The sequence below is a fragment of the Notolabrus celidotus genome, chromosome 18 (assembly GCF_009762535.1).
Source record: "Notolabrus celidotus isolate fNotCel1 chromosome 18, fNotCel1.pri, whole genome shotgun sequence".
Taxonomy (NCBI): domain Eukaryota; kingdom Metazoa; phylum Chordata; class Actinopteri; order Labriformes; family Labridae; genus Notolabrus; species Notolabrus celidotus.
Window position 1 is genome coordinate 24,797,726 of NC_048289.1, and position 25,390 is coordinate 24,823,115.

Genomic DNA, 25,390 nt, shown 5'->3' on the forward strand with positions numbered 1-25,390 from the left:
ACCAATATTTTGGGGGTCGTGGGCTGAAAAGTTTGGGAACCCCTGATCTAGAAAACAAAACAGGCTGATCACTGTGATAGTCCAGACCACCACATGCCATGCTGGTATTGGCAACACTAATTAGGTAAATTAATTCCATATCTTTTTTATTTTTTATTTTGTAACTCTGGGTATATGTATTATGATGATCTGATATTTAATTGCTATCTTGTCAAAACAACTGAAAGTAGCTGTCACAACAAGAGACCTCAGTGTCTTTTTGATGAAACATGTTATGAGGGACATTGCCCATCAGATGGCGTGGTTGAGCTGTGATGCTGGATAGTTTTACTGCTGAATGTGCCCCCTGTGCATCAAGAGAACATTTAAGACATTCAGAGACATCTTGTGAGAGTCAAGCAATTCTCATGACATGAAAGAGTATTTCAGTCTGATGGATGAGTCTTATAAAGCTTTCAATGTATGGACTTCATGTGTAAAGTGATGTGCTGCCTACTACATACTGCGTTTGAATTTAGAATGCAGTATGACTGTTCTGTTGGATCTGTTCTGCAGTATGCTGGGCCAGACGTCACTGGATATCCGGTTTCGGAAAGCGGAAGTAAACAACGGCCAAGCTGATAGCGAAACTGCTTCTTTAGCATTGACTTATGATTTAAAAAGTTAAGAAGTGGAATCAGTACGACATCCGGGGAGTTTGGCATACTGCCGATTTTGCACTTGTTCACATACTGCTTACTACATACTGAATTTTGGCCAAATCAGTACGTACTACTAGTATAGGAGGCGGTTTCAAAAACAGGTTTGGTTGAGTTCAGCATTTCCAATATGGCTCCTGCCGACGATTGGCTTCAAATCAGGAACAGATGGGTGACATCACGGACACTACGTCCCTTATTTATACAGTCTATGGTATGAAGAAGAGAATAAAGACACGTTTCAGTTATCTCATTTAAATTTATTTTGGGTACAAATAAAAAAATGTACAAAAAAAGCATAGAAAGTATTAATTATGAAAACAATGCCAATGACAACAAAATAAAATAAAAGGCAACAGTTAAATAATTCCTTAAAAATACAGCAAGCTAATCTGTAAAAGCAACCTGTGGTACTATACATCTACACAAACAGACATGACAAACAGTCATGTTTGGGTAAGAAAAGGCATAGACCCGGGGTGTGTGAGAAAATAATATTAAGTGCAAATCCAGGAGTGCACTACAATCAAGATGATGAAGATTTGTGCCCAAATATCAGTGTGCATTTAAACTGAACGCATCTTTTAGAGATAAATTTGACAGCAGGCCTTTTTTCATTTACAGTTTGTACATGTTTATTGGGATCAAGAGGGAATACCTATTTCACAGAGCCCCACAAACATCCCCCATACCAATATTTTTTTTGTTTCTGGCCTCAACAACGAGCACTGAAAGCTACCGAACCCACAGTTAATCACAGACATTAGAACAGTGTTGCATTCATAGTGAGCTTCACACCATCCTGACTTGACGATAACTCCATTCAGCATGACAGCAAGCTAAAGTGGAAACACCTGACATCGCAGAACACGCACTGTACGCCCAGCAACCCACTCCGTCCACAGCTATGGAGACCAGTGGGGAGGCTTCCAGCTGCTGTGTGGTTTGTCTCTGTCACACTGGCTCACAATCATGCTGATGTCAGTCATTGAAGGGTTAACTGGTCATTTATCAGGGCTGACCATCCCCTCCAGGTTCGGCTGGTGTAGATGTTAGTGCTGGTGTTGAGGATTAGAGTGTGTAGTGGATCAGTGGATCAGTGTCTGCGTGTACGCTGGCCTCCGGTCCCCGTGGTGGTGATGTAGAGGAGGGGCTGGGGCTGCCGCAGCTGAGGCCCTCGCTTCAGGTGATTCATGTGGACTATGGAGGACTCTGTGTTTGAACCTGTAAGGGGACAAAAAAACAATAAAACTCAACTACATGATCTTGATAGAGGAACGTGGTTTAGTCAAGTGAGAGCAGCTTACCTGTTTGCTGGATGTAGTGTGGGGCCCTGACTTTGGCGAGAGGAGGGACCCCTCTGTACTGGGGGCGGAGCATGGGAGCCTGGGGCAGAGTGTTGTTGTGCAGATGGGTGTCTGATGTGCTGTCAAGAGGGCGAAACCTCTGAGCTGTGGCGGTCTTGGTTTGAGGCAGCTGAAAGCGAGAGGAAAAGAAAGTTCTAGAAAGAGGTGCTACTTTGTACTTTGTTTATTTTGGGGGTCTTCTAAAAAAAGATGAACAATCTTCATACATTTATGATTTATAATCATAAATGATTTGGTAAATCATAAAATGTTGTTAAAAAGCAGCAACAGAGGAGTTTCCTAAAATGGTTTATTTGGTGTTACTTGTTGTCTTTCTCTTACTGACCTATAATAACTGTCTTCAGCTAACTTGCAGCAGTAAGATTTATAATGAACTCATCCTGAGGAGTTTTTCCAAAACACTTACTGCTTGACCAGTGACCTCAAAAGAGCGTGAGCGCCTCTTCTTTCGCCGAGCCTCAAAGTCCACATCCCGTGGCGTCTGATTCTTGTTGACCTGGCGGTTACGTGGGCGAGTCCAGGTCACTTGGAGGCTGGACCCCTCGCCCGTGCTGCTGGACAGGTTGTCGTCGGAGGTGGCATGTCTGAGCTCGGGGCTGGGCTGCCTGCCGCGCCGCATCGGCAGACCTGCAGGGGGAGCCTCACTCAAGGAGAGGCTGCTCTTCTGCTTCTTTGGATCCAGCGGGGAGGGAGGGAGGTTCAAGCGCAGGGTATCACCCTCTAGGGCTTTGGAGCGTCGACGGGCTGCTTTCACTACGATGTTCTGGACCCCTTTGAGGATCTGCTGACGCTCTGTGGAGACACAGGAGAGGTTTGATTCATGACTGTGTTTGCTTTCTGCATATACTACCTCAGAATAAAGAGAATCATGCAGAATGTTGTTACAGGCACAGCTTACACCTGGCCAAAATCTATGATGGGGAAATAATCTAAGACACATTTTTTTTTTAACTATTTATTGTTTTATTCATCTGTTGTGAGTATTTAGAAGGAAAAAAAAAAAAGATAAAAGGCAATTAGTGGAAAATAAAATAATCTGTATTCACTTTTCTTTTCACAAAAAACAAAGTATTCCTCCACCACAAACGTTCCTCCATCACCGCACACGGCTTATGATCTCCTGCTTTCTCTTACCACGTCGTGAAAGGGGGATGTCAGCCCCGGCCTCGCTGCTCTCGGGCGATGAGTCCAGGTGACTGCTCAAACTGTGGCTGAGGTGGCTGTAGCTCAGAGAGCCCTCGGGAGCCAGAGGCTGCAGCTGCAAACACGAGATACAGAGAGTTAGGGCTGGGCAATAACGATAATTATCTGGATATTATTTTTCTCAATATAAATATGACAAATGTACGATAAAACGTTTATATATTAACGCTAGTTCCCACTCAACATTAAACAGAAGAAGAAGTTGGTATGGAACAGCCAATCATGTCACAGGGTTAGAGGAAGGAAGGCTTAAAGCTGTTTTGAGTGGAATGTAAACAGAGCTGAAACGAGCGACAGCGACACTGAAGAAAATGCAAAACCTCCTTAGTACCTCATTAACCTCCTCCAAACAAAAATACCCACCCAAGTCTCAGGTCCTCCTCTTCCATCCAACTCACCCTCCCACCTGCTCCCTTGACCACCATTGGGTCGAGAGCCTTCAGACACTCAGCCCCCCTGCCTCTAGAACTCTCTCCCCCTGGACGTACAAAATTCCACTTCTCCCACCACCTTCAAATCCCACCTAAAAACTCACCTTTTCCACCAAGCATACTCACTCCAATCTGTCTCATTGGGACTGGAATTACTACCTCCCCTTTTATTTTTCTAGTATTGTATCTTTATCCTAATGTATTTATTTACTGTTGAGTTTTGTTTTTATTATTGCTATGTTGTAAGGTGACCTTGAGTGTCCAGAAAGGCACCTATAAATAAAATTAATGATTATTATTATTATTATTATTATTATTATTATTATTATTTGGGCTATTTACTAGACTACGAAATCCCAGATACAAGCTAACAAACTTTCACTCAGGATAAAAAGTCTGCCTTTAAAATAATATGAAATAATTATTTGATATGCATTGTGAAAATTATTGACATCGACTGATATGAAAAATGTCATCGTGATAACATCTTTGTCAATATCGCCCAGCTCTACAGAGAGTCACAATGAAATCACACGTTCACATTTGAGTGTCATCTCCATCCTGATTCTGGCACCTTCATCTGAATTCACTCCTCTAAATTATTCACAAAGAGAGAAGATTCCATGAAGCTTATATAATCTGAAGGCTTAATAGAGAGTTATTCATGCTGTGTGGACATTCTAACTTTCAGAGCTGATGCAGAAAGCCTGCATGCAGGAGCTGAGAGTTTCTCCGGTGTCTTTGTCTGGAGCTGCGTGAGTTGAAATTTAAACAGCTCCAGCAGAGTGAATCATATTGCTTCAAGTGAAAAGCACCACCTGATGAGACTGTATTAATTCACAGCGTGAGGCTCCTCTCAGAGACGAGACTGTAGCAGAATGAATAAAGCCAAACACAGCATATTAGTGTTGTTCTCACCTCTCTGTTGCCCTTCCCGTTGATGTGGATAGGAGGCGGAGTCATTACTGCTGAGTTTTTCATCTGCCTGGCATGAGGGCTGTTCTTAAAAACCCTGTTACTGTCGCTGACACACACACACACACACACACAGACAGAACATGTTATTATTGCTGTTCAGACTCTTTGTGTATCATGAGTAGAGTAAGAACAAGACGTCCTCTTACAGCTCAGGCTCTGGTAGAATCGGGGGTAAAGTGTGTCTGCGGGTTTTGGTCGGTCCTTGTCTGTTATCGGAGCACATGTTGCGTACGCTCTCCTGGTCCGAGTCCACATCCTGCATGTTGTCGCGGCCCTGACCGGGTAGAGTGATGCGGGGTAAAGAGCCCTCCTGGAACAAGAGCACGACATTAGTAACTATATGTGTCACTACATATATATCTAGTCCACCTGATCAAAGTCTTTGTCCTGCAGGGTTTACCTTGATGGTGTGTCTGGTGGTGACTTTATCCAGGGCCATGGCTCGGTCCAGTTTCCTCTCATCCAGCTCCCTCATGTACATTTCATAGAGCTCCTGGAGATGTGGAGGCACTAAGAGACTGTGGTCTGAAACACACACATGCACACGTGTTGTTCAGTAAACCAGAAGCTCAGTGTACTTAAAACTAAGACAGCTCACTTTGCTCGGTTACGTGGTAGAAGAAGCTGACTGCATTAGAACTCACCGTCTATGAACTGTCTCTGCTGCTGGATGATCTCGTCACACAGGTGTCTGTGCTGCTCGAAGCGCTGCACCACAAAGTTCTTGTGTCGGATCACGTTGTCTTTGAGCAGCGCGTGAGACTGCATCTCTGCGTTCTCGATCTCCAGCTCGTGGACTTTACAGAGGAGGCCAAGCACCTCGCGCTGCTCCTCTGAGCTCACCCGCCGAGGGAGAAGCTCCTCCAGTCGCCGGGCCCGATCGCGGAGTTCCAGGAATCTGCGCTCCAGGAACGCCTTCAGGAACAGAAACAACGGTTAGGTTTTCAGGTTTTCAGTATTTAAAGTACCTTAAAAAGTAGATCAGTAGCCCTACCTTCTGTTTGTTGATGCGCTTCTGTTCAGTCATGAGAGTCACCAGGGTTTCTCGGGCCACTGCCACCTGCTGTGTCTCTGTGCTGTCCGGAGGAGACTCTGGGGAGTCAGAGTCCTTCTCGCTGTCGTCTTTATTCACGCTTTCCTTCCTCCTCTCACCTCGCCACTTCCTCCTGCGCCGACTCCGCTCCTGCTCCCAGCTATGGGACAAAAATACAAACATATTAAGTGATAGGAATACTTCTATATCATCTTGTTTAGCTTTGAGATTGCAATGATCAAGTATTTGCTGCTTGTTTTTAATGAACACAGCTCAAATAGTCTGATTAACTGAAGTCTTTTGAACGATAAGTAAGGCCAGTCTCAAATCAGACATCCTGTTGAACACTACTTTAGACTTGATTGGTGCTTAAACTGCTGCCCAGTTGGTTTTATTAATGTTCCCTGATTAACTTGAGTACAAGTTTCACTTAAAAAAAACACATTGTAAAACACTTAATCAACAAACTGGATCCCTGAACGTTACCTAAGAGAATAAAGATTGTGTATGTGTGGTATAATTTCATATAAGAGAGGAAACATGGGAACATACAAAGATATGAATCCTATGTTAATACTGACTCTGCAATGGTGAGCAGGTGTTTGGAGGTGTCGATCTGGACCTCCATGTTGCTGTTTTCCAGCTCCATCAGGCTCCTCCTGATGTCCATCTGTTCACGGAAAGCATCCAGGAGCTGCTCCCTCAGCTGGTCCATCTCCGCCCGGCTCTGCTGGCTGGAGTGGGCCTGGACCTCGGCTACAAGCAGAGAGGAGAACCAAACAGTCAGGATAAATATCATAGATATTACATAGATTTCTTGGAGTACGCATTGTGGACGAGGCTTTACCTTGAACGTGCCGGATGTCAGCTCGGTCAGCGTTGTGCTGGCGGCTCGCCTGATCTGCGATCTTCTTCTTGAGCCGCTGGATCTCGCTGCGCAGATCTGAGATGATGTTTGTGTACTGAGCAATGTGGTATGACACATTTATCAGGTTCCTTTTCACCTGGAACGGAAAGGAAGGAGACAGAGGATGAATGTTTTGATATCAACATTAGCGGCTAAGTTGATGACCTGTCTTATTAAAGGCTAATAAGAGGTTTGAAGATGAAGTGTGTCCTGAGCTCACCCGCGTTCGAATGCTTTTGGCACGGTCAGCGTACGTCAGCGTGTTGCGGGACTCCTCAAAAGCCATAGAGGCGGGGCTGATGTGGGCGATCATGACGGTCCGGCTGTTCCCTCCCAACGAGTCCTGTCAATCAAAGACATCAGAAGAAGGAACCCATGAACTCAGCTCTGATCTTAAACACAGCAGCTTGACTCAGTTTGCCTGTTTTGAAGTCACCTTACCTTTAAGAGTCGAGTCAGCTTGCTGTCTCGGTAATTGACGTACTTGTTGCCGTTTTTGTCGCTCAGAGCGTTGATGCAGTTGCCCAGAGCCAGCAGGGAGCGGTTGATGTGAGCTCCTTCTTTCAACCTCTGACCCCGATTCTGAGTCTGACAGAGACACAAACAAATAAAACTGAATACAAAAACATTTGGGCTTCTCGACAGATTTTAGTTGATTTAATATATATATGTTGTGTTGCATATTGTTGCCTTCTTGTACTTTTTAACTTGTGAAGCACTTTGGCAAACAATGGTTGTTTTTAAATGTGCAGTACAAATAAAGTTGACTTATTTAGTTATTTGGTGCCTCAGGACCTAAACTCATATCCCTGGTCAACATCTCCATATGATCCCTGAAACATTGCACTTTGACTTTAGGATTTCTGAATCCACTGCCAAAACCTGTAGACAGATAGAGGCTCTTTGCTTCTTCCTCCAGAGTATTTAACTTGTTTCCACTCTTCCCCAGCAGATGGCATTGCCTCCCATCTTAAGTCCGCCAACACCTGTCTGAACTAAACTTTCACTGATCACAGACATCCTTCTTCTTTGTACGGAGAGGAAATGTCTCCTGTTGTGTCGTTTGATAAACAGCTTTCTGTTCAGCTTGATTTCTAACGGAGGCTGTGACTGTGCAGTTCATCAATAGTTTGACTCTGAACCCTCCAGACGGTCTCCATGGTAAATAAGTGCTCTCTCTCACTCCCTCACTCACTCCATGTTTGCATTTTATTCATAGCAGTGAGAGCATGAGCGACAATGAGAAGCTTTTCATAAAAAAGACTGAAATTCAAGAGCGCTTCAAACAAATTGAACAAATGCTTTTTAATAAACTCGTTTGATGGATCGCTGATGAAAATAATTTCAAAGAAGAATAAAGTCACAGATTCTGTTCTCTTCTTGTCTGATAATACAGCTGCTGTTCTTCACATAAGTATTGATCACGCCTGCATGATACCAGAGACAATGTTCTGAACCGAGCAGCTGACAGCAGGTGACTGACTCTCCTGTTTGAGTATTAAGAGTGAAATCATGAATCTGCTTCTTCTTCACGTTTCCTTTTGGGTTTTTGTTTCTTAATTTTTTTCAAATCTTATTAGCCCCGACATACATTATTCTTTCTTTTCATTATTCCTTTATCTTTGTCTGTCACTTCTGAATCAATAAAGAAGAAAGAAATAGAAATCAACTCTAGCCTTATATAACTGTGCTTTGAAATGAATCCGTCTTCAAGAGAGAGGAAAGTAAAAACGTGATAGTAGAGGCAAAGAAGTTCAACTTTAAAAAAACAACACTATTAGGAAAGCAGTTAGTAAGGATGAAGACTGGAGTCTGATCATAACTTTCTTTATACTAACGTGCCATCTGTGGTCAGAATTGAAGAGTTGCTCTTTAGAAGCCTTCGTATATGAGATAAAGAGCACTCACTAAAATTATAGGCCTCTGTGTAAGTACGGGAGCTATGGGGACCTCAGGCATAGGCTACGTCGTTGATTTGACACAGAAGTATAAATCAGCCTTAAGCGGCAACCTCTAGTCTGTGGAAGTGCTGAAAGCTGCAGTTCATCAAGCGTCCACTCGAGGCTTGCTGCAGAAACACCAGAAACCACATACACACCCATTAAAAAAAATCAATCTTTACATCCATTTTTTAACATGTTTACAGCCTGGTTAAAAAAAACGGTTTAGGTCTGATTAGATAATTTTTCTTTTGGCAAACATTGTGCGGGGGGTGAATTTTTTCATAACTTGTTATTTTTTAAGATATCAAACTTACAAGTTTCGCCTAAATAAGGGCATGGCTGACTTGATTGACAGGCAGGCACCCTGTAGCTGTTAACAAGGAGGCTAAAGGCCTGCCAAAGTTAGGTTGAGTTCAGCATTTCAAAATGGCACATGATGACGATAGATATCAAAACAGCGCTTCAGAAACAGATAGGTGACGTCACGGATACTACGTCCATTAGTTATACAGTCTATGGGGATAACATGCAGCTATGAGCAGAGGTTGAAATCAAACCCATGGTGGCTGCTAAGCTAAACCAGCGCCTCTTTGCATCATATTTTAAATGTTAATCACGTCGCTTGTGTATGAAAATCTGAAAATTTATTGAATAACGAGTCACTTCAGCTTCATCTAACACAACCAATGTGGACTTATAAGGTGTAAACACTCATACAAAGTGAAAGTGTTTCCTATAAGAGTCATTACCTTGAGTTAAAGTTTGTATTTTCAAACCTGCAAAGTGTTGTGTTTCATAATAAAGTGATTCTATCTGCCAGCAGGGTTGGTGTGTTTCTTTAACAAACCACATTCTGTGTTATGGCAGCAGAAATGAAGAGGGTTTATATAAGTCTCCTGAGGCTTTTAAGAACTTTATCCTACAGTCTGTTGCAAAGATTCACTGCCAAGTATCCTCAGTGAGAGAACAGCCGAGTGCAGACCCACTCACAAAGCAGAGCAATGTCATTCAGTGTCTCTACATGTGTAATGTGTTGGTGTAGGATTTAAGTACATTGTGTATTCATCTTGAGCATTAACCAAGTCTTGAAGCTTCAGGGGACGCACCTGCCTTTATACACCGCCACAAATAACTACCCCACCTGTGCAACCACCAAACATCCTCTCTTCCATTTCAACACCTCCTGACTGACACTCACCTGAGCTGCTCGTTCAGAGCCGGCGAGGTCAATCATGAAGAGGCGTGCAAAGCGGACCTCCTGCATAACATCACGACATCGGCTCTGCTGCTTGACGGCCACCTGCAGCACAGCGTGGGAGCGAGAAGACGTCTGATTGGCGGCTGTCGGCTCCTGGGTGCGCTGCTTGTTGCCCTTCATGAGCAACTCCATGATCTATAAAAGACACAGATGGGGTTTCTGTAGTCACAGTTAAGCACGTGAGAAATCATGTTTTGCACGGTGAGGTAGCTGGTCTTACCTCTTGTGCATTGATGGTGGACACTTCTGTAATGCCAGCAACCTGAATCTCTCCTTTACAGTCTTCTCTCAGGTCCAAGAAACCTGACGATGGATTCAGCAGGTCCCGGATCATCTCGTTGTAGATCTAAAAGACACAGATGTACAGAAAGTTGTCAGCTCAAGTGTGATTATGTATCTGCTTGACATCCTTTCTCCTTGTGCTTAGACGTGAATCAAATGGTAGGTAGTTCATGTGCATTGAAAGGCTCCATTCAGTTCTCCAGGCCACCTACACAGACCCAAACATGCTACAAAAACATCAAGTGCTATATTTTCAGCAGCCTGTCTTTTAGAAACCACAGCTTGTTGGGTGGTGAGCCGTCATGAACTGGTGTCAGTGCTCTCCTTTCTCTAAAGGAAAACTCAGGTGACTTCTCTGGGCTAAGACTGATGGTGCCGTTAGAGACCCCAGTCCCACATTAAAGCTCAGAGCAGGAAGTGACATCCTGGAAAAGTGACCATTACATGACAAACCACAGGGAGGTTTGAGTCGTAATGACAGTTTGTGTTTGTCGAACACAAAAAGCCACAAACCCTGAGAGGGAGAAGCTTTTACTGACCCTGACAGGGGGATATTTGTCGTATTATTTTTTCCATTTGAACTCTTTCACGGCGAGGGAAGTTTAAACAAGATCACTCTGTCTTAGGGCCTGGTCATCCTTACTTACACTTACTATTTTGAGCGTTTAAGTGCGTTCACAGTGACAGCTATGGCAAAATGCAGTGTACTGTGAAGATCAACATGATGTACTCAATACGGAAGGTTCTGTGTGGAAACACTGGGACATATTTTCTGCTTGTGTGACATACAGCAGGACCACACATGCAAGTAAAAGATGAAGCACATTCATTTTTTGCAATTACTATATAAATGAAGTGTAGTCATAAGCCCCTTTTACACAGCCTGTTCAGTGTAACTTTTATATAGACAGCAAGGTGTATAAGAGGCATTAGCAGTTCCAGAGGTGGAATAGTGGGACAGGTTTTTCTGCAGCTTAAGGTGCTTTTCGACCGCAGGAACTTTACCCAGGAAATAAGGATCTTTTGGGGTAACTATGTGCTTTTTGACTGCAGGAACATTTCCCAAGAACTAGGAACTTTTGGGGGGAAATTGTGTACTTTTTGACTGCAGGAACATTCCCCAGGAACTAAGGATTTTTTTTGGGAACTACGTTCCTTTCGACTGCAGGAACTTTTCCCAGGAACTAAGGACTTTTTTGGGAAACTATGTGCTTTTCAACCGCAGTGACTTTCCCCAGGAACAAGGGACTTTTTTGACTGCAGGAACATTCCCTAGGAACAAAGGACTTGTTTGGGGAACTATGTGCTTTTTGACCGCAGTAACCAGGGTCTAAATTTAGTTCTGGGGTCGTTAATCTCCCCCCTGAAACGCCCCTGCTTGGGGGGTAGCACTTTTCAAAGGTCCATGAACTATGAGAGGTGGGGCCTGCAATGCTGAATGTTTCTGATTGGTAGAGTAACCGCAGAAGTGAGACTGTGTGATCAAACATTGGTGCTGACAGGACATAACGATGATTAAAGCTTGACCTTTGAAGCTGGCGCTGTTTCTTTAAACTTCGTGCCAGATTTCCTTTTGTCATGCCAGAATAACAAGTGATCAAACACTGGGACTGAAATATGATGGCATTGTTTTGTACATTGAAGCATCAAAAGGCAGTGATAGTGTAGCTTTGTGATGGCACTTGTAATCCATCCATCCATCCATCCATTTTCTTCCGTTTATCCGGGTCGGGTCGCGGGGGTAGCAGTCCAAGCAAATTGACCCAGACATCCCTCTTCCCGGCGACACTTTCCAGCTCCTCCTGGGGAATCCCGAGGCGTTCCCAGACCGGGCGGGAGATATAATCCCTCCACCGCGTTCTGGGTCTACCCCGGGGCCTTCTCCCAGTTGGACGTGCCCGGAACACCTCTGAAGGGAGGCGTCCGGGAGGCATCCTTATCAGATGCCCGAACCACCTCAGCTGACTCCTTTCGACGCGGAGGAGCAGTGCCTCTACTCCGAGCTCCCTCCGGATGTCCGAGCTCCTGACCCTATCTCTAAGGCCGAGCCCAGACACCCTTCGCAGAAAACTAATTTCAGCCGCTTGTATCCTTGATCTTATCCTTTCAGTCATGACCCACAGCTCATGACCACAGGTGAGGGTTGGCACTTGTAATGATTTTGTTTTATTTTTCAGTGTCTCATATTACTATCCACTATTTTGTTTCAGCCTTGTATCTTTTTATCTATTGCTTCTATTTTCTTTCTCTCTGTTCTTTAGAGAAGCACTTTGGGCTGCATGCTTGAATGTATGAAATGTCATATAAATAAAAATGAGTTGAGTTAATATTTAGTCAGGTCAAAGTTGGCGGTAATGCAACATCTGGCTGCAATTTATCTTCAAAAGAAGAGGTGGTTCAAAGTAGTGGAAGTAAACTACCTAAAGAGTTTGAAGGACATTTCTATCCATGAAGCTAGCACAAACAAGCTAAAAAACTTGATTCCATTGAGGTTCCTAAGTGTGACAAGAACGAGGAAATAAAACCAAATGAAACACAAAAGGAAAAGGGGGAGGTATGTGTGTGCATGCGAGGCATTAATACTAACTAAAGATAGCTCCATTATCCATAAAGAGTCTATTTATTTGGATTTCCTGTTTGTGTTTGCGTGCATGTGCCGTAGAGATTGCATGTGTAAAAGAGAGTGATATTTCAGCAGTCAAAGGAGCAGATGTGTGCTCATCGCTCCATCAGGCTGTAAAATGGAGTTTAACCTCTTTGTGGCGAGGCGGTGGTGGCAACCGATTACTCCCCTGGAAACAGCAAACACACACGTCACACACAGCTTTATGTCAGGACTCATTCTGAAGAGTTCAAAACAGGCCAGAAAACATCTAGACTCCGGGATTGGCAACTTAATAGGACAATTTTCAATTCCATCCACCCACGGTTCCATTTAAGAGTAAGGCTTTAATAACATTGTCAATCATTGGACATAATTACAGTGTTTGGTACCAAAAAACACAAAACTTACTCTGAATGTTAACCGTCCTCCTCCCTCTGTACCCAAAAAGAGCCATCTTCACTTGAAGATTTAATGTTCTTTTTTTATTTCTTCATACAAGGTTATATTCATCGTCTACCTCAATACTCATTTCCCATCCTCACATAATAAATCTGACTCACTCCTCTTCACGCTGCAATCTTTTCTAGAGGATAGCGAGGTTGGACAAATTTTCACTTAAAATCAAAAAGATCTTCAAAAAACATAAAAGATCTCGACTCAAGTGTTTGTTCCAAGGTTCAACATGTTTGTCTCCTGTACTTGAAAAAAAAGAAGTGTCTCTTATTTTGAAGGTCAAAAGTGTAAAGAGATTATTTAAGAAGCATTTTAAAGAAACATTCCATCCGGATTTAGAAATAATAAATCCACCAATCAATTTCTTTACATCGACTCATTTAAAATTGAACAGAGTATGTACAGTGAACAATTATCTTTAAGATTGAAATGTGGAGTCACATTGGTAAAGATCTAATAATACGTGAATACTGTTTTGTTCTCCAAAGAAAACCTTGGAGAGAAAACAAAACAAACATGATAATAACTTGTTTGCTAAATATGAATTCTACATGGAACACTGCTGTTTTGAGCTTATTATACTTTGTCTGTAGAAGAAGGAAAGAAGACACAAACAAAACAAGTAAAAAAAAAGAGAAATCAAACAAGCAAGGAGGCTAAAATCCTTCCAAAAAAGGCCACACTGTGTGAAAAAATAAAAAATAAAGCGGTTTCATTTTATTTCTTGACACCTCTTGACACAAACTGACAACAGAACACGTCAGAGCGGCCAAATGACAAGAGATATGGGCTTTTCAAAAAGGAAGAGCAGAAAAAGAACAGTGTTTCTCAGGGTTTGTAGCACCTGTTTACTTTCTTTTGGAACATTGCACCAATCAACAAAAAAAAAGGGGCGTGTCATCTGATGCCAGCCTTGTCAGAAACAATAGTAAAGGTCTTTACAAAGGAAAAACCAGCCTTACTAATTTTTTGAAGTACAATTTCCAGGTTTAGAGCTGCTGCTAATGGTTTCTATCAATTGTTTGACATTTCATTCTCAGTGCAAATCCACTAAATAAAAGCAAATATGAAGCAGACAGAGCATTTTAAACAGACTTTACAGTCACTGCTAGGGGCAGCAGAACTGTGCAGGTCAAATATTGTAACCTCACAAAGCTAGCTGTGAGAAGAGCTGGGTGTAGGTATGGGGCACTGCCAGTGCACAAAATAGTGTAAATGGACACAGGCCCTAATTATGGTTCTTTTATAATATGTGGAAGATTTTTAGAAAAAAAAGTTTTCCATGTTTTGTAAGTGTATTTGTGAAGCACCTTCAAACAGTTATAAAGATTATTTCAAATGCTTTACATAAAAAAAAACAAAAAAACATCAAGACAGCATAAAAAAAAAAAAACCCAAGGCCAAAAACTCACAAATACAAGTGTGGAAGGGATAGGTTCTGCTTGAGTCTGTGAATTTCCTAAGAGCTGAAGTTGATGATGCCAGCTCTGCTTATTTCAGATGCGAAACAAACGCTGGCAGAAGTAAAAGGACACCAGCCGTGTCTGCCTGCAATTGGCATCAGCTAACAACCTCAGATCTTATCAGTGTAAAGAGACCATGGCTAAATCAGGAGTTTTAACCGTGGTGCTGACAGACAAAGAAAACAAAGACAATTGCAGTTGCAGAACTACATGAATAAATATAGAGGCAAGTTGTAGAAAAATAAAGTACTAACCTCGAGATAGGACATGGAGACACTGTAGGACATGTCGTCGCTGGTCTCCTCGATGGCACGAAACAGGTCGTTCAGTGTCCTGACGTAGATGCCCGGCTCCTTGTCCGTCCCCAACATGGTGTATGTTTTCCCACAACCTGAAAAGAGACAAAAAAGTTTAGCAGGAAATCAGGCAAGAGAAATAAAAACCCTGAGACACAAAAAAAGAAAAGATGTTGAACTATTTTTGTGGAACATTTCCTTTAAGGGTCATTCTCATTATAGCTGAAAACACAGTGTAAATTCTACATAATTAAGGGCCTGTGTCCATTTACAGCCTTTTTTATTCTGACAGCGCCTATTTATTTCAAAACAAATTCAGTTCAGGGTTTTCAGAGCTCTGCGTCCTTGCCGCACAAAAAGCCTTATGTGAGCTGTTTTTGTTTCTGTGCTCTCAGCCTTCACTGCTGAAAATAGTTTTAACTACTAGAACATTTATCAAAGTCAGTTCTCCATCAAATACCAATCAAAACCCAGAAAGGGAATGACTCTTGATATCAACTTTGTTAACAATGGTAGAGGTCCAAATGGAGGATTAACTAACCAAATTTTTGGGGGTATAATTTCCAGGTTTAGAGCTGCTGCTAATGCTGCGTCACAATTTCTATCAGTTGTTTGATGTTTTCTTTGTTAAATTTCGTTGACTAAAAGCAAATATGGAACGTACAGAGCATTTTAAAACAGATGTGGTGACTGATATGCAAAGTGGAAGAGCTGCAGGTCAACTTTGGTAACCTTGCCACATTAAGTGCAGGTGAGAAGCTCTCTGAAACTGAGGTTGTGGGCACTGCCAGTGGAAGGAAAGTCATTAGTGGACACGGGCCCTAATTCTTATAGTTGTAAAATTAATAATTTAAATTGTGTTCCTTGTTTTTTAAGACAACCCTCAACAGATACAGAGAACATTGTGTAATAGTTTTAAATAAAACAATAGTATGTCTACATTTTTTTTTTAAGATGTCATAAATTACATAAATTTATTCTTGGCTAGCCTGATTGCACTGTCCCATGGCGTACAAATAAACCCAGTGACACACACACTGAAAATCCTGTGTTTACTTCAACACATGAGGCAAAAGACAAAGCGATGTGATTCTGTGATGTGAACAGGTGAGTAACTTGATGAGTTACCCCGCCCACTGAAAACATGGATGACTCATTTTATAATCACACCCTGACTTAAATTAGAACCAAAACAGATGAGAGTAAGATGTCTCACTGTTTGCCAAAAGTGTGCTGCACGGCTGACTCAGAGAATGACTGATGACAGATAACACACACACACACACACACACACACACACACACACACACACACACACACACACACACACACACACACACACACACACACACACACACACCTGTGGGTCCGTAGGCAAACACGGTGGCATTGTAGCCTGATATGAGGCCCTCGATCAGCCCTTTGGTTGTAGCTCGGTACACCTCCTCCTGCACGGGCAGCACAAAAACCGGATTAAATAAGCACATTCTACAAAAACAATCGATGCAACTTTTGGTCAGATGTTGTTTAATTTGATCTCCTATTCTCCACTGACCTGACTGGCTAAGTAGTCGAACGCGACGTCAAACATGTAGGTCTTCTCTCTGGAGCGGTTGGCACGCAGGATGTCGTCAGGGTCCTCCATGGGGTCCATCAGAACCACCATCTGATCATGAAAAGGGATGCAAAGAAAGGCAGAGAGAAGAAAAGATAGGCATTTAGTGTGAGAGTGTTCAGTTCCTTTATGAATAAAATAACAACGTGATGATATACTGCTGGTCGGTCATTAATGAACAACTGATCTGTAGATTCACGAGCAGCTTGAACAAACATTGAGGAAAGGAAATGATCAAAGGGTAAGAAACTTAACAAAATACAGAATTACTACTTCAAATAAATTCCTCTTGGATTGGATGAGTCTGAAATTTCCCCTGAGAGCTTCTGTGACTGTATACTTATTTGAGATGATCATGTTTTACACACAGCTGTTGAAGGGAAATAAAATGATGGTAAAAAACCTGCACAGCTGGAGCATCAGGAGGCAGATGGCACTCTGATACAGATGTTTTAAAAGAAGTCATTAACAGTATGAGTTATAGAGTCTATATATGTGTGTATTTTATTCATACTTGATGTATCAGCCACCTCAGATTGTTATGTTTAGCTAGGGGTTATTTTTGTTCCTTTTTTTGGATGTTTCGTGAAGATGGCATTCAGACAAACTCTGGTGACAGGAAGTTACAAGTCTCTGCGTACTTGTTTACTTGCTTTTATGCCCAATTAAGCTGGGTGGTGTTAATTGAACACATTAACTGAATTGGGTCAGTGGGGTGGCTAGTTCTGTGAATTCAGCTAAGCCTACCTGGCACTTCATTTGCTATTGTGACAAGAAATACGATCAAGATCAGCCTGACTCTGCAGTTTGGAATCGCATTTAGTGCGTTAATACTTCCCGCTCGAATTACAAACATGGCTGAAGTCCCAGATATCTACCGTTAAGGAACACTGAAAAAACAACAAAAAGGACATTTTCAAACATCAAATAAAAAACACAAGAAGATAGAAAATAACTGAAACTTGAAAATAAAATAAAAATGTCTAACATTTCATCCATGACAGTTTGTTTTTTTCTCCTCTCTTTGTGGACAGTTGCAGTTTTTCATCTGTGGTATTTAAAGCTCCAGTGAGAAACTTTTTTATTGTGCAATTTTGGTGCCCCCTTTGGCAAAAGTGGTACATCTTATCATTTTGCTGATCTTTTCCTACATATGTACAGTAAGTGGTGTTTTTATTCAACAATCAAACCTACCACTCATTATGAACATTTGCTCTGGAAATAGAAACAAACAAAGGCTGTTTCTTGAAGCTGCTGTTAATCGTCTAATCTGACACCTACCTCCCCATGGCAGCTTTTACAGGTGTTGAAAATAATCTAGAAAATGTATATCTTGTCACCGAATGTTTTGTTTGCTTTTATGGGTCATAAAGAGGCATCAGTATTTATTTCAGTGTGTTTCATAACTATCAAAAAATCGCTCACATTATCTTTAAATTTTGTTTTTAATGATGTTTTAAGTTTTATTAGATTATACTTCTTCTGGACTTTTAGGTCTGTATCTCAAATTGCAAATTTCTTTTTAAAATAACACTAAATCTAATAAAAACTAAATTCAAACTAAGCATTAAAGAATAAGAACAAAAAAAGCAGCATGAAAAACTAAATCTACCCTGAAAATGAAAATACAAAACATCATAAAGATTAAAAAAAACAATATGTGGGGCGCTGGTGGCCTAGCGGTCTAAGTGCCCCACATACAGAGGCTACAGTCCTCGTCTCAGAGGTCACCAGTTCGACTCCCGGCCGGTCGACCATTTGCTGCATGTCCTCCCCCACTCTCTACTCCCCACATTTCCTGTCTCTCTTCAGCTGTCCTATAATAAAAGGCAAAAATGCCCAAAAACATAACAAAAACATAGCAGGAAACCTGCTTCACTCTTTTAAATGAGTTGTAAACATTACAATGATAAAATGACTGGTCGCTCTAGATGGAGAGGATGTGTCTATTTTACATCAAGGACAGGGAGACACTAGCAATTTGTGTGCAGTTTTTAAATCAACAATAATAGGTGTCAAAATAATTTTAGGTTCATGTCCCTCCTCTGGGTATTAATTAGTTCCTCAAACGTTTCATTATCTGTAATTATATAAGTATCATCACTAAAGGGAGAACATCAACACAAGCTGATTTCATCACTATACAACAGACTGTCCTTATTACAAGAACAGCTCACGGATACTTCATAGTATGTATTCATGTATGCAAACGGGCAGCCACTCAGGCCATCTGCCTTCCTGAGACCTACATGTCAAGGACGTCCACACTGGAGGAGAGAAAGACTGAGAGCAGCATCTCTTGAAAACGTGTTTGCATCTCTCTGTATGAGCGATCAATGAGAGTGAAACGTCTCATTGTTGCAGTCGTGCTGGTTGACAGAGTTTAAGCTGAGCTGACAATCACGTGTAGATCGCCGCTCTCTACGATGAACATTTCAGGGACATGGTCTGAAAAGAAAACCTGACAGCAGAGGAGAGTATTATAATTTTGTTGACAAAGCACTGAATTAGAGTGGGTGAAATCAGCTTGACAGGCTGTCAAAGGGAAGTGATGCCCATCACAGGCTTGTGGGTTTGATTTCTGTCGTTTGCATATGACAGAGAAGACAAGTCGGTAAAACAAAGCAAGAAGAAGAATGCTGCAGTGAACAATGAAAGGGTTTAGAGATGGGTCGGGGACTTCACACATATTCTTAGGTGATTGCCTGAAGCTAAAAGATCTTATAAAGTGCATCATAATGGGGATTAGACAGGTTTTGGACATTCCTTTTAGTGGATCCAGATGTTTTGGAAGATACAAATTTGATCAGGGCTGCATAATAAAACACAACTGGGTCACTGCAGTATGAGCATACACACTACACTGTGTTCCAAATTATTATGTATCCTTTTCTTAAAAATCTGGAAGACAGATGTTCAGAAAAAAAATTGATTTTAGTATGATTTAAGGCCTTGTGTCTACAAATCTACAAAGCTTTCTAGTATTCTTTATCACAGACCACATGTATATAGGCGTACCACATTATTATGCAAGTCCTATTCAACTTTGACCGTGGGCAAGAAAAGTGACCTGCCAAAAGAGGAAAAGAGTCAAATTGTCAAGAGTCTGAGTAAGGGGGAATCTACCAATGATATAGCCAAGAAATGACAACATGACCACCGAACCATAAAAAGATACGTTCAAAATAGTGAGAATGGGAGAAAACCCAGAGTAAAAAAGCCTGTCGATCAATATCAAAGTGAGAACTGTCAAGAATCAAACGAGAGGTTGCTAAAAGACCCTTAGCTACCAGTCAGGCCATTTTTGAAGCTGTGGGGCTCGATGGTGTACCCAGGTCGACTCTACCTAGGATGCTAAGACGAGTGGCAAAGGTCCAAAAGGTAAAGAAAAGACCTCCATTGAAGAAAATACATCATGAAAAACAACTGGAATGGGCTCAACAATACATGAAGGCCCACTTCTCCAAAGTTACATTCACCGATGAGTGCTGGGCAACCCTTAAAAGGACCAGATAGGTGGGCCTGTGATTGGATTTCAAGTGGCCATGCTGCTCCAACTCGACTACGATGTCTAGATGACGTTGGTGGTGTTACGTTCTGGGCTGTCATTGTTAATGATGAACTTGTTGGTCCTTTCTGGGTTCAGGATGGTGTAAAAGTTTCCTTCCATGGAGGAAAAGTCAATCAGCTAAAGTGAAGAAGACGCTGATGTTCATGCAGGACAATGCACCATCGCATGCCTCACTTTATTCCCAGGAATAACAGGATGGCATCTCAGGGCTTTAAAGATGATCTTCTCATGAATTGGCTGGCCTGCTCACCCGATCTAAACCCGATTGAGAACTTGTGGCGATGGGAAATGGGAAAAGAGTTATGGGCGAAGTGATCTGGTTTCCCACAGGGCAATGAATGCATCGAAGTATATATTGATATATGACATTTGAAGCTCATGTTTATGTACAACAAAATCATTGCAACTCTTTTTAAACCCTTGTTGAAAACAGCCTTGAAAAGACCAAGTGTAGGTCTTTGAGCAAATCAAACAAATTGTTGGTTCTCTTTTTTTTAATTGTTGAATACAAAATAAGTTCAAGAAAAAAAAGTGACAGTAGATTTATAAACTCTAAGCAGATGTGACCATGATAAAGCTGTCTTTGTGCCAGGTTTTTCAGCTGATCAGTCCAGTTCAGCACTGAGTCTGGAGAGTCCTCTGACGCCTGTGCTCGGCTTGTTTGATGACCCCCTCAACCAGTGAGCCGCTCACTTTGAAGCCTCTCAATTGAAATTCAAGAGGGGAGAGAGCAAAGATAGGAAAAGAGGGAGAGGCTGCAGAGATAGATGCAGCTGATTTGTTCTTCAGTTTTACCGGGCTCATAGTCGGTGTACTCATGCTCTTTTCCAAGAAGAATTTAATCTAGCGAGTATCAAGAAAGCGTGGCATGTGCAGCACTTGATCCCCTCCCTTTCCTCCTCCCCATCCTCTTAGCTTCCTGCCTCTCTTCTAACTGCATACCGTCCTGACGTACGACTTCTGATCGCATTTCACAGGAAAGATATTGTGAACAACCGGTTCCTTCTCTTTCTATTAGAAGCACTCGAGGTCAGACGCATTAAGCCAGTTACGCTCAGTCATTCTGATGACCTCCACCAACAAAAAGTCAGAAAAACTCATTTGTCTAGAAAAGGTGAAGGGTCAGAGTGATGAGCACATAAGACCAGGTCTTTTAGGCTGAAGTAGGATAAGAAGCAGAACCAGGACTGTGGACACTGAGGTGGATTTATCTGGAAGTCAGTCTAAATAAAGTTCAGAGGATGTAAGCTTCAGTTTGTCTTCATTTCAGTATAATCCATGCCTTCTCTTGCAGCCCCATCGTGATTTAATGTTAAATCTTGGAGTATTTTTAGCATTCTTAAATAAGCTCCTCCTTCAAGCTCCATTGAGCCCCTTTTAAACCCATGAAAAGTCATGAAAATCTCATGGTTAAGAGATTTTTTTCACCGTTTTTAAACTTTTAAGTCAAGTAATAATAATTCTAATATTGATAATAATAATAATACAATCAATATGAAATAATAATAATAATAATAATAATAATAATAAATCAATACATAATAATGATAATAATAATAATTCTAATAATGATAATAATACAATCAATACGTAATAATAATAATAACAATAATAATAATAATAATACAATCAATATACAATAATAATAATAATAATAATAATAATAATAATAATAATAATTCTAAAAATGATAATATACAATCAATACGTAATAATAATAATAATAATAATAATACAATCAATATATAATAATAATAATAATGGTAATGATAATAATAATAAAAATGATACAATCAATACATAATAATAATAATAATAATAATAATAATAATACAATCAATACGTAATAATGATAATAATAATAATAATTCTAATAATGATAATAATACAATCAATACGTAATAATAATACTAATACAAATACTACTACTACTACTACTACTACTACTACTAATAATAATAATACAATCAATATATAATAATAATAATAATATTAATAATAATAATAATAATATAATCAATACGTAATATTCTCTGTTAAGTGTCCTTGAGCGCTTGGAAAGGCGCTTTAAATAAATGTATTATTATTATCATTATTAATAATGATAATAATAATGATAATAATAATACAATCAATATGTAATAATAATAATAATAATAATAATAATAATACATTTTATTTATAACCCACTTTACATTAATGGCAAATCTCAAAGTGCTGATTAAGTTAATATTTGTATTTTTTAAATCACATTTATCAATAATACAGAAACACCTGACAACACCTACACTGAAATGGAATCTGATCACTTAACATCCAACCATTTCTGTGGTATCATACATTAAAGTTTTGAAAACTTTACCTTGAAAAAGAGAGGACAGGTGTTTTTCTAATTTATCAACAGCACAATTAACTAGAGAAAAATTAACTAGAGAGAAAATGATGTAAGCTTAGTGTGAACATCACCTGCTGGAATCCATAGTGTTCGCATGCATTGACTGTGTTCCTTGAGAAAGCAGATTACCATGCAACACTACTCTTACATAATTGCATGTATAGTAGGTATCAAATAGTGTGTTCATCCATGCATGGTTTTGTTATGTGTGCATGCACTTTGGAAAATCATTAAGGCTTAGGGGTGTTGATAACACCTCTTGTCCCATCTGTCATCTGCGTTTCTTGAGTTACATTATAACGTCCACACCCAGCAGCTGCTGCCCGAGGAGATTCTGCACCTCTAATTTTCTTTATGTCTCAAGATAAGACTGTACGCTGCTGGCTCCAATGACAGCACCCCGTTGGGTGTCTGGGCATGCGCCTTGGCTGGTGTTTTGATGCCAGCGTTGGACTACAGGTAACCCTCATGACCAAAGACTGTGCCAGCAGGGACTGTCCACTGTCTGTCCAGGTTAATTAAGAGTTCAGGTCAGTCTGAGCTGTTAAGTGTTGATGTTTACCGTATACAGAAGAGGTTAAGGAGCATTTGGCAGTCTCGTGAATACCATTAAATCTCCCCCACATCCTCTCTTTGCACGGTTGCGTGGAAACATGGAGTCACATACATAGCAACTAAGAAAGCAGCATTTCATGTCCTCTGTGCCAAGCAGGTCTATGCAGGCAGGGTAGCAGAAGGTGTGACTGACCACAGGAGCTGAGGCCAGAACACTGAATCCTACTCTGTGTGCTGTGGTACATGTATGAAAAACATTCAGGCAGATCTCTTGATGTATGTTTATTAACTGATGATAGCGTGATTTAATTCTAAAACCATGACGTGACTTTATTGCAATCACAGATAATTTAGATATCAAAAGTATCAGTTTGTACAGTGGTGCAATAATAAGATGTTCAACAAGAAATATATCAAAAACTAACTTATTGATCAATTCATTTGTTCTGTTATTTGTCATGCAAAGATGTCACTCTCTTGTTGATGTATGGTCAAATTTGCCTTTTTTTTTCATCTTATATTAACATAAACACACTCTTTCAATTTTTGACTGTTTAATCGGACAAGACAAGCTTTTTGATTTTGTCATGTTTGGCTGACAAGATGGTCTTGAACATTATTTCCTTATACCGTTTAAAGTGACAGTAGAACCTTACAGCAAAAGACACAAAAATCAATGAATTACTTATAAAATTGTAAGCACATTGATTGCTTCAGTCATTTCTCAAGTAAAATGTTAAAAAATTGATAACTTCAAAAATTTAGATCATTTTTGAAAATTGATCTTTGTCTGACATAGCAAATTTAGTTGTTGAAAAGTTGCTGAATAAACATCTAAGGGCTCCATGCCTTTTTTTTAATTTCAAATACTAATCTTTATCTGTTTAATTTTTATTGAACAGCAAAAAGTGTGTTAAAAAATAACTGATGAAAAGTCCCTGGTTTAACATTTTTTCTGTGTTGCCATTAGCTTTTATCTTCTACTTAAAACCAATGCAGTTCAGCTCTCGCAGCGCTCAGCGTCCTGAGCTAAAAAAAGCCTTCAGCATCAGTTATGTCACAACGTTTACAGCGCTCTCAGATGACGATGGTTAGAAAAGAACACAGGCTTGTCCATGTCAGTGTTTTCTTTTAAATCACAGCTGAAAACATATTTTTATCAAAAGGCCTTCTTGTAATATTGTTTTATCCACGATGCTACATTTATATATAATTTACTGTTATTCATGTTTTTCTAATGTTCACTCATTGTTTTTATTTGTTTTAAATCTTTTCACTTTTAGTAGTTTCTCTTTTACTCTTTTATTCAACTGTTCCTCTTAAATTGTCTTGCTAGCTCTATATGCCCCCCCTGCTTTGTTTATTATTGTGGGTTTAATGATGTAAAGCACTTTGTAACGTCTGTTTTGATAAGTGCTATATAAATAAACTTTATTATTATTATTATCATTTTTAGTATTATTATTATTATTATTATTATTATTAGTAGTAGTATTAGTTTTAGTATTATTATTATTAATGTCATTACTGCCTCACCGACTAATCAAAAACAAGAAGTTGTGGGACTTTTAACTAACAAAATAGAAGTAAAAGAAACTATAAAAGCATACAGAGTAATTTAGAACAGACTCAAAGGTCACTACAGAGGGAAGTGGAAAGGTCACGGGGTCAACTTTCATAACCTTGTAACAGTAAGCACTCTGAAATTAAGGTTGTGTGCACAAAAAGAAAGCCGTCAGTGGACACAGGCCTTTACTCTCAGAATAATATTTCTCTCGGTACAGGACTGTTTAAACAGAATTATATTTCTTGTTTTTGAAATCAGAAGAATATTTTTGTCAGCACCACTAGCTCTGTGTATGCACTATAAACTCATCCAATGTTGAAATGTTGTTTATGCACTGAAGGCATCAAAAGGCATGTCACACTGCTGCAAGTTCCTGTCAAGCACAGATCTGCTGATCAAACTGTTAGCCATCCAGGAGCTGTAATCTACAGAAACATCCTCTGAAAAGCTGCAAAGCAAATGGATCCATCTCTCTTAATGTGCTGTAGTTGAATCATGAATCAGGCTCAAACTGGGCTGTGAGTCAGTGCACAGCTGCGCAGCAACAAAAACCACAAACACAAGCGGTACAAAACAGCAACCAGATAAAACCTGATCAGATCATTATGAATGTTTGACCGGTTCTGGAGTAGCTGTTAATGAAGCGGTAGTGGGTAAGCTGTTACTATGACAATGGTAATTAATAAGTAGGACATTTTGCTTCCAATAACTAGATTCTGACTCACTCATTTATCAGCTATCAGTGTATCTGACAATCCTTTTAGCGTTAA

The 25,390-nt window shown here is 40.3% G+C and overlaps 1 protein-coding gene across 1 annotated transcript in view; it reads right to left on the reverse strand.

The window, feature by feature from the left end:
• Positions 1-937: 937 nt before the first annotated feature.
• kif19 (kinesin family member 19) overlaps positions 938-25,390 on the reverse strand; it is a 47,421-nt gene continuing 22,968 nt past the window's right edge. The window contains exons 3-20 of the mRNA XM_034707842.1: positions 16,473-16,583; positions 16,278-16,365; positions 14,876-15,012; positions 10,039-10,164; positions 9,759-9,953; positions 7,059-7,205; positions 6,838-6,960; positions 6,558-6,714; positions 6,292-6,466; positions 5,672-5,870; positions 5,322-5,592; positions 5,078-5,202; positions 4,824-4,987; positions 4,618-4,723; positions 3,200-3,323; positions 2,472-2,857; positions 2,006-2,174; positions 938-1,922 (exon numbers count right to left, since the gene is read on the reverse strand). Of these exons, the coding sequence (XP_034563733.1) occupies positions 1,795-1,922; positions 2,006-2,174; positions 2,472-2,857; positions 3,200-3,323; positions 4,618-4,723; positions 4,824-4,987; positions 5,078-5,202; positions 5,322-5,592; positions 5,672-5,870; positions 6,292-6,466; positions 6,558-6,714; positions 6,838-6,960; positions 7,059-7,205; positions 9,759-9,953; positions 10,039-10,164; positions 14,876-15,012; positions 16,278-16,365; positions 16,473-16,583 (2,931 nt within the window). The 3' untranslated portion in view covers positions 938-1,794. The remainder of the gene's footprint in view (positions 1,923-2,005; positions 2,175-2,471; positions 2,858-3,199; positions 3,324-4,617; positions 4,724-4,823; positions 4,988-5,077; positions 5,203-5,321; positions 5,593-5,671; positions 5,871-6,291; positions 6,467-6,557; positions 6,715-6,837; positions 6,961-7,058; positions 7,206-9,758; positions 9,954-10,038; positions 10,165-14,875; positions 15,013-16,277; positions 16,366-16,472; positions 16,584-25,390) is intronic.